Source organism: Bidens hawaiensis, unplaced genomic scaffold, assembly GCF_021521415.1.
Source record: "Bidens hawaiensis isolate Kalapana, Puna unplaced genomic scaffold, B.hawaiensis_p1.1 tig00074234_1, whole genome shotgun sequence".
Taxonomy (NCBI): domain Eukaryota; kingdom Viridiplantae; phylum Streptophyta; class Magnoliopsida; order Asterales; family Asteraceae; genus Bidens; species Bidens hawaiensis.
In genome coordinates this window covers 33,418-43,071 of record NW_027502881.1, presented here as the reverse complement: position 1 = coordinate 43,071, position 9,654 = coordinate 33,418, and the positions used below count along the sequence as shown (strand labels likewise).

At 37.1% G+C, this 9,654-nt stretch overlaps 1 protein-coding gene and 1 pseudogene across 1 annotated transcript; both read left to right on the top strand.

Annotated features, from left to right (window-relative positions):
- Positions 1–221: 221 nt before the first annotated feature.
- LOC143606311 (1,4-dihydroxy-2-naphthoyl-CoA thioesterase 1-like) lies at positions 222–1,665 on the top strand (annotated as a pseudogene).
- Positions 1,666–8,035: 6,370 nt separating this feature from the next.
- Positions 8,036–8,997, top strand: LOC143606314 (uncharacterized). Its single transcript, XM_077082121.1, has 2 exons — positions 8,036–8,856; positions 8,934–8,997. The coding sequence occupies exons 1-2, from the start codon at positions 8,036–8,038 to the stop codon at positions 8,995–8,997; spliced, it is 885 nt and encodes a 294-aa protein (XP_076938236.1).
- Positions 8,998–9,654: the final 657 nt, after the last annotated feature.

The following is a 9,654-nucleotide window of genomic DNA, read 5'->3' as shown; positions in this document are numbered from 1 at the left end:
AAGTCAACGCAAATTGCTAATAATAACTGGCATTGTCCCTATTTCTTAAAGACTTGTGCACCTACTTAAGGAAGTTTAATCCACTTCACACTTCATACCTAACCTCTTACCCTATCTATCTATCTGTCTGTATTCCTCATTCAATTATATAATCATCAACCAACAAACAAACAAACAAACAAACAAACTATTATTAATTCCACCAATTAATAATCCAATCCATGGATTCATCCAGCAAGGATCTGAAGACGGATACTTTAGATGCTCCGTTACACGCAATCGGCTTCCAGATCGATGAGTTGTCGCCACAGAAAGTCACCGGTCGTCTTCCGGTCACTCACAAGGCCTGCCAGATACTGATGCTATTTGTAATTATTAGTATTTTTAATCTGGAGTTAGAATTTGAATTTTGAATTTTGAAATTGACAGCCGTTTAAGGTGTTGCACGGCGGCGTTGATAGCGGAGGCGTTGGCGAGTATGGCGTCCGGGTGGAAGAGAGTGGCGGCTGAGTATTAATCATCTCAAGCGTGCTGAGATGATACATAGTCACTCACACACCTGACACCACTTGTATGACCCGTACGATATGTGGAAAGCGTTATTATAAAAATATCATAAAGTTTTCTACATGTCCGTATGATATGTGGAAAATTTTATGTTACTGGCATAAGATGATACATACCCATAAAATAAGGTTTTTATACGAGCAAGTATGATATGTGAAAATTTTTATACAACCCATATAAATTTTCTGAAATCGACAACTACAAGTATGATAATTGTGGGTTACGCAGAAGTTATACGACCTGTATAACCTTATCCGACTCATATGATGTGGAAAGTGTTATGCATGCCCATATAAACCTAAGTAAAGGTTTTTATACTAGCACGTATGATAAGTTTACTGAAACTGACAAACGTGACAACAGTGTTTTCCGCATTATATGGCTTGTATGACTTCATATGGCGGAATTGGAACTTCTTAATCAGGGGGTGTTCAATGATAAGGTCCACTTCTTCACCGGCTAAACTAGAGGATCATAATTATATTTTTTCTAGAAAAAACTCAGATTTTATATATAAAAATCCAATAGATTCTCATGCCCGGGGTTTGTGGACCCTCTTGACTCCTCTCCAGTTCTGTCCATTTTTGCACGTATGATGTATGAGGTAGTGTACGTATAGCAGCACTCTTCATAAATGCATGTAAATTTGGTGTAAATCTGCGCAATTTGAACAAGATGATTTGAGCAGGTGTGGGAGGTTAGGTTATGGAAGGCTGATCCTGCAGATTCAGAAAACAGATCACTTGTATCATCATCAAGAGTTACTCTTATCACCAACTTGCCTGTGCCGGAAAATAACAAAGATGCTGCTCAAAATCTAAAGAAGTATGCTAAACTATGAACTATAAATAAAATTGCACAATACCAGAGTGTTTGTTAAAATGCTCCAAATTGGATGTACATCTTCTTTCAAATGAATAAAAGTATATAAGAAATTAGATGATCATGTGTGTTTGCTTAATTTAACTCCTGTAAAAGTTCAGACTGTGATGAAATTGATGTTATGGAAGAGAAGAATGTATCATTTAAGATCAACAATTTGATGCCTTTATTGGTTACTTATCATGAAACTTATATAATATCATCAAAAATAGAAATATGTGCGCTTTAAAGATATGTTTTATGTATGTACATGTAGTATCTTTTTACCTTGACAAACATGTGCAACATGTCTCATTAGCGCTAAGCCTAACTAGATATGTTTGTATGATAGATTCTTTTCACCCCTTGGATAGAAGGTGTTTGTAGTTTGGTTTTGATAGGTCTTACGATAAACTATTGGTCGCACCATTGGTGACGGTTTTTATGTAAATCAAACCAAGCAATAGAAAACTAAAACCAAACCAAACAACATTGACAATAGCTGTAAACAAACTACCACTAAATAGTATACAAAACACATAAAAGTCGATTTTGAACTAAAAGACCAATTGATCGATTTCTTGTATTGGAATTACTAATTAAACCGATTATTGTAGGCCTCCATTTGAACTAGCAACAGTAAGTTTAATGATGTGGGATTGTAATGACAAACCGAAAATCTAACGAATAATTTTATGGGAAAATTCATAAAATGGACCTACTTTGGAAAAAGATTCCGCTTTTGCCCCCCCGTCACATCCCGAAAACCCATAATGATAAGTCAGCGGAAGTCTTACAATTAAACATTTTCGGGCGGTGACAGTTGTCGTTAGCCAATCACAATAACACAACGTTTAATATAATATTAAACATATTTATTTAAATATCAGAGTCTTACATAGTTTTCATTATTAAAAACTACCATACGGTCCCATACATAACATTATTCAAACACCCACGCCTCTTTCCGCTCCTTCTCGCGAAACCGTCATTTACCTGTAAAGCATGATTAAATAATATTTGGGTCAACACGAATATTGGTTAGTTATTCCCGAGAAAAACAATTATATAAATACAGACAATTTATATATAAACAAACACATGAATATAATAGTGTACGGCTATTATACTTCCAACAGTTTCGATCTGTACACGGTACAACACAACAACGAAACCCGCATTTTACCTTTAAGCACAAAAAGCGTTAGTTGTAAACTAGCTAAGAGTACAACGCGTGTATGACTACTAATTTGATAGCTCGAAACGTACCATACTCGAAATATTCCCACTTTTAACCCAACGCGAATGGAAGTTGGGGGCGTCACCTCGATAGATCTACCAACATTTTTGTGCCCTTACTAATTCGGTTAATAGTTATTTAACAAAATTGATTCATCCCACAATAACGACAATTTGTAAAGTATAATGCGTTTTCAAAACATATATATAAATAAGAATATATATATACAATATGCTTTTTGGAGGAAAAACTCACTTTGATTTCGGTAAACGTCCAAAAGCTCGTGTCCTATATCAGTACACGTTCGTTAATTCTAAGTTCGGGTTTGACCAAAATTGGTTAATTATATATAGGGGATGGATCTTGCGAGAAGTATTCTTGTAACGAGAAGTGCGAGAAGTAGATCACAACCATTGATGAGAAAGATCAACAGTGGATGTTACAAGATGGCATATTAGTAAATAAAAGGAACTTGTAACAGATTTTAATTGATAGAGGGGGCAAACTAGTAAAATGAGTGTAACTATTATAATGGAATTGGTTTTAATATCCCTTGTTTCACTTTGTAACCTATACACAACAAATGAGGCGCGAACTATCCCACCCAATTTCAACAAATACAATCAGGTGAGTTGAATTATGCCTACACACGAATCGATGCACCAAATCATCTCAAATATCATAGCATTTTTAAGCAAATAATTAAACAATAATCTAGCCACGAAATCCCCTGCGATATCAAATCGAGATACACAATCTATAGAATTAAATGTTTTGATTCCAATCGGGTTAGTATAAGAAGCAACCAACGCTAATCAATTGTTTTCCCTTGTTCTTCAATTCGAATTGGGGGTTGTGTTGCTTGCTTTTTTGGTCAAAAGCTTCAGAAGGTGTCGAAGGTATGTTCATCAGTTGTTTGTGTAGTTGTTGTGTTGTTGGGGGTTTGATTATGTTAGATGTAGCGTGTTGTTGGTGTTTTGATTAAGTTAGATGTAGCGTAAGCCATTGATGATGATGATGTATGCTCTGTTATCATAATATGATTGATGATGATGTATGCTTTGTTAACTGAATATTTGGGTTTTCTATATGCGTGGTTACATGTAGGCTATGTCGGCTCAACTTTCAGTAGTTTTATATCTGAATAAAAGGAGAATGGATACATCCACATTTGCTGGTTGATGTGTGTTTAACGAATGCTATTTCTAGGGAACTCACAACTAAGCTTTAAATTTATAAAACAAAACTCCTAATGAATCCACACACAACCGGCAAGTGTACCGATCACAAGTAGTATAGACCTAAGAAGTCCGAGTATCGAACACAAGGACACGTGAGAACGCCTATGATCACTAAACCCTAGACAAGACCTTCCTAAGAATAATATTTAAAATTTTTATATTTAATAATTAAACTACTTGACCTAAATTACTTTAACTAAATTAATTAATTTAAGTTAACGAAAACACTTAACGTTTGTGACAGACAATGGAGAAAACATCTACCTAGGTAAGAATCATATTGAAGGTCTAACAAGCTAATGGATTGAATGATCTCACGACACCGGTATTTAAGGATGACACAACTAGGTTCGCTCAAGAAAGCTAGATCACCTCTCGGTCTCACTAACAAACCCTAACTTACACTTAATTGATTTTAAGAACAAACCGGGGAAACGACTACTAAGGTGTTCTAATGCCGACTCTCCTCTCGGTCTCACCGACACACGACCCTAATGGAAACGAATACTATGCAACCAAGGATAGAGGAACAATTTGGTTTAACATAAACTAGGCCAACTAATCGCTCACGAACCCAAACCCGGCAAGAACCGAACCCGCTTTCGCGCAATCCTAATCCTAATAAGCAAAAGCTATGAGACGACTTTACTTCATATCACCTCTCAGTCTCTAATAAGGTGCTTAACCACTGAATTATATCAATCAATAATCTCAACAAAACCCTACGGTTGTACCTACCGCAAACAAACTCTAAACACAAAGTAAAGAATTGAACATGCAACTATCAATCAAAACCAATTCAATTAACCGAAGCACGAGATTATGAGATAAAACCAATAAAATCACAGCAACTAAACACAACCTAATTCATCATTAAACCAAACTTTCAATAGCAATTCAAGTCATATTGGTCAAACAATTCACTCAACTCATCAAAACCGAACAATAATCATCTAACCAAGGTAGAACAAAGAGGTTTAGCCAATCGTAATCAATGAACAGTAGATAAAATAGATATAAATGATAAACATGTTCATATAAATCTGATTACAAAAGGTTTGAATGATTAAAAACAAAAAAACGAACTCACAAACGTTAAAATAGTCAAAACCGACAATCGAAGAATAGAAGGTAGAACCGTAAGCTCGTCATCCTTAGTTTCTCCTCTAGAGCAGGTGTGGTGGCTGGAAATATTATGTTAAAATCGTTCATATGGTATTAGCCCTTTATATATATATGTTTAAACACCTCCTTCCTAATATAAAATAGGTTAAAACAAGCCCACAAGGCTCACTGGAAGACAAAATAGATGGGGTAGCTGATTCCTAAACATTCTTGGCAGCCTTTGGGACATTTGGGACGCCGCGTAGCATGGGCATGGATGCCTCACCTGGTCGCGTAGCGCGGACAGGTCCTGGGTGATCGTTTATTCGTTTTCTGACTCGTTTATCTTCAAACGTGCATACCGACTTCATCCAAATCCCATTTGAGTTGATTCTTTCTTCATTAAACTCGTTGTTTCTCTCTCTTCAACATGAGACCTATCATATACACAAAAATTTAATTTCATGCAAGAATAAGCTATATTCGTTAACGGTTTACGCACAAAACAACACAAAAACGGGATAAAACGCTATGTGTTTTACAACACATCACTGGTCGAATCTGGTGTTGTCATAAATTAAAGCCTTAGTGTAGCTGTTGGTGTGTAGTATGTTTGTGTGTATTAGTTATTAGGTGTTGTGTACATGGGTGCATCGTGTTGTTATGTTTGTTGTGTTGCGTAGTTGGTAGATTTGTAAAGTTTGTGTAGGTACAAGTTTGTCGGTTGATTTGTAAAAATTGTGTCTAACTGTGTAGATATACGTTGGTAGTCACGGGAAAACATCATGCTCATAATGAGTATGTGGACCTGAGTTTTATGTGTAGATGCGTAAGGTATAGAGATCTTTGGTTTTGGCTACATCTGTTTGTGCTACTTTGCAGTTTGTGTAATATAATCTATTGTATGTAGAACTGGTATAGTTTGACTTGGTTGTATTGTTTTTGTGTATCAAACTGTTGTGTAGGTGATTAAAAAGGATAAATATGAAATTGACAGTTAGTTTCGTGTTGCAGGTAATAAGCGGATAAAGCCAAGTCTTACAATGTCGACAAGTAAGTTGTTGTTAATATATTCATTTGTTTTGTTTATAAACATAATAGTTTCATAATGTGTTAGGTGAGTTGTTTTAATAAATGTTTCGTTGATGTTGTGTAGAGAGGAAAAGTAAAAGGATTGCGAAGAGAATTAGCTTTTCAAAGTTTGTGAATGATGTGCGGAACCCAATTGATGTTGACGCAAAGGAGGAGATTAATCGTATGAGTGAAGGTTTGTTTTTTTTTTTTTATGTCGAATTATTTTTTTTGTGTATTTTAAAAATCATGGATTTCTTTGAAAGCAATACATGGTGATGTGTTGTCAGTGGTTCAATCAATATATATTAACAACTAAATGTGCGTGTAGGTAATGTGAAAAACAGTTCAGCAACCAAGAAGGAGGTGAAAGGACAACGTTCACCGTCTACGAAGAAACCGAGAGGTATGTATATTTCGTATGAAATGCATGTCGACTATTTTTTAGTTGCATGTATTTATATGGATGTTCACTTATATTTTATTTAATTATAGGCGAAGTTCCTGATGATCAAGGTGGATCTCATGGTTTGGGTGGGGCGTCCACGAGAGTAATGGATGTTGATGACGACTTTGTGAACGAGCAACCTAATGTTGTAGTAGGTAATCAGGAACTACTAGTTCCAGAACAAGAGAAACTGAAAATAAATCCGAAGAAGGAGAAGTATGATGTGCCAAGTATTAGGACCAGGTCGTCTCCACACTCATTATGTAATGCGATGAAAAAACTTTCGAAAGCACAGAAGGATTTTGTGGATGCAATGGGTTTTGGTAAGTTTATATCGATGACGGTGGACGGAATACCTGGTAACTTGGGGTACTATGTGGTGGACAATCTTGATACCACCACAATGACTTTGAAACTCAGCGAAGGTGGAATAAAAATAACAAAGTAGGGTATTCATGCGTTGACGGGATTACCAAACGCGGGTGTTGTAATTGCAAAGTCGGATGATGCCAAGTCCGTACTAACCGAAAGTAAAACATGGAAAGCTGTTCACGGTAAAGGTGATGTGAGCCCCCCGGATATAAACAGTAGATTAGGGGAGTATGATGAAGCGGGCTGGTCGTTTAAGGTGGATTTTCTGATGCTCTCACCATGGTTGAGTGTTCTGGCAACGGTAAATGTCTGAAGGCGTTCCTACCATGCTTAAGTAAGGAGTGTGATTTCAAGAGCATTGATTGGTGTGAGGTTATATACCAGAGTGTTAGAGAGTGTACAGACAGATGGAAGCGTGATGAGCGGAAGGCTTACTTTCTCGGGCCGTTGACGATTCTTATTGTATGTTTACTAACACTTTAATGGTAATTTGTAGTGTAGTATATTGTCTAATGTGTGTGAAGTTGGTTGCAACTAGTTTGTAGTTACGTAACAGTCTGCTAAAGGTAGTAACGTATGTATTGTTTTGATATATAAATATGAGTAGGTTAACATTAACGTAAGAAGTGTAGTGGTGGTGGATGCTAATAATTTTTTTGAATGTTATAGCTTATAAATGTGAGCAACGTATGTAGTTATGTGTTTTGAAAGTAATTATTTGTTGTGTTGTTGTTGCAATTGTATTATGTTGACACGGTAACAAGCGACAACATACCACACACACTATTTAATCTTGGGTTATCTGGCTGGACTTTGGAGAAGTTGAAGGAAAGACAGAATATTGAAATGAAAGGGGGTGGGTTTGGTTTATGTACAATCAAGGAGGTTGGTGTAGCAAGTTGCAAAAGGAGTGGTAAAACCAAAGATAAGAGGAAGGCTAGCAAGTCAGTCGATACATCTTATTTGTAGGTATTTAAGTAGACACGGTAAATAGTTAAGGATTATCGTATTAACGGATATATGTCTGACTGAATTTATGAAACTTTCTGTTGATGTTTATGTAGGATAAGTTGAAACGTATGGGGGGACGTCTTGGACATGATTTACCAATGCAAGGATGAGTTTGAGAACATGGCGACAGTCGCGTATGCTGAGTATCCAGGAAATGCTGAGTTACTTGTATTTGCCGACAAGTACAAGAAAACAGTTGTAACACAATCGAAGTGGCTAACTGATGTCGGTACATATGGAGATAAAAATGGTGACAATCTGATGGAGGTGCGGGTAGAAACCGCTCAGCAAATGGAAATTTGCAATCAAGAGGGGAGTCATGGTAAGAGCAACGAGAATAACCTAGAGAAGTGGCTAAGTAATAAGGCAGAAGAAAAAGGAGAAAATTCTTCAAGAGAAGTTGTTAGTGTATGTGCGGCTGAACCTATTAGCTCACAGTTTTGGAGTGATCCAGAAGTAGTTAAAGAAATTTGTGATAGTGTGGACAAGGTAAGTGGAGGCGGGAGTGGTGGTGTTGGTGGATCTGTTGGTGGGAGTGGTAGTGGTAGGTCGATGATGAATATGATGCCGGAAAATGTTGAGAATTTGGATGAGCCTACATTTAGTTTGGGACTAACTCAAGTTGGTGAAAGGAATTTGTTGAAGACACCAACCACAACAACAATGTCAGTTGATAAAAGGTTGGTGGATGATGAGTCGAGGACACGGGCGAACGAAGATAAACAAAAGATGGATAGTGATACTAAGCACGTACCCTTGGGTGTGTTGTCAGGAATGCATGCACAAAAAGGTAAAGGTATCGCAAGGGAGAAAAGAGAAACACGTCAGATCTACCGAATTAGATCGTCGTATATGAAAAGGCCGGTGGACATTAAGAGTAAAGAAGAAAAATCTGAAACACTGGTGTGGAGATACATACATGTGACTGGTGGTCCTGAAACGTAAGTTTTTATGTTGCAGTTCGTATTTTGTTAATATGTCGGCGTTAATGGTTGATCCAAGTTGTGTTTCTGTGCAGGGAACCCATTTTTGTTATTGATGAAGGCGTGGCAGGGTATAGAGGTGCGTTTGAGTCAATGTAACACATGGCGATAAGTAGAAACGTCATCACATGTTTCTCCATGGTAATGAATGAGGAGGAGACGAATAGGAGCGACTCGTCACTGTATTGGTTGCACCTTGGACCCATCGAGCTTGTAAGTCGTGATAGTGTTATCTAATCATAAAGGCTGAATTATTTTAATACTAGTAATTTTTGGTGTGTTGGTGTACAATGTTAGTGGACAGTGCACGTGGTAGATATATGGAAAGCGATTAGGGACATAGTTGTGATGGGCACGTTAGTTAAAGACACATAGGTTTTGGTCGAAAATGTTGTGAAGGTAGTTAGGTGTGTCTAGTATATAGTTGGAGTTGGTGCAGGGTAAGTACAGTCTAGGTGTGAGCTATGTTTATCGATATTGTGTGGCAGGCGTTAGTAGTATAACCTTATTATTAACTGGTTATGTTTTATGTACAGAAGGGTAGCATGATTGGATTTGAAGATGTCACGTTCACAGCAGGTGTTGGGATGATCAAGGAGAGTGTTAGGCGCGCAGTGAAAAACGATGCAAATAAACCAAAAATAAGACCATATGAGATGTTTGTTATACCTATTGTGTCCGATGACCACATACGGAGACGTTCATGGGTGGAGTGAACTGCAGTTGTGGGCTAGGTGATGGTTCGTTGAGGTCTAA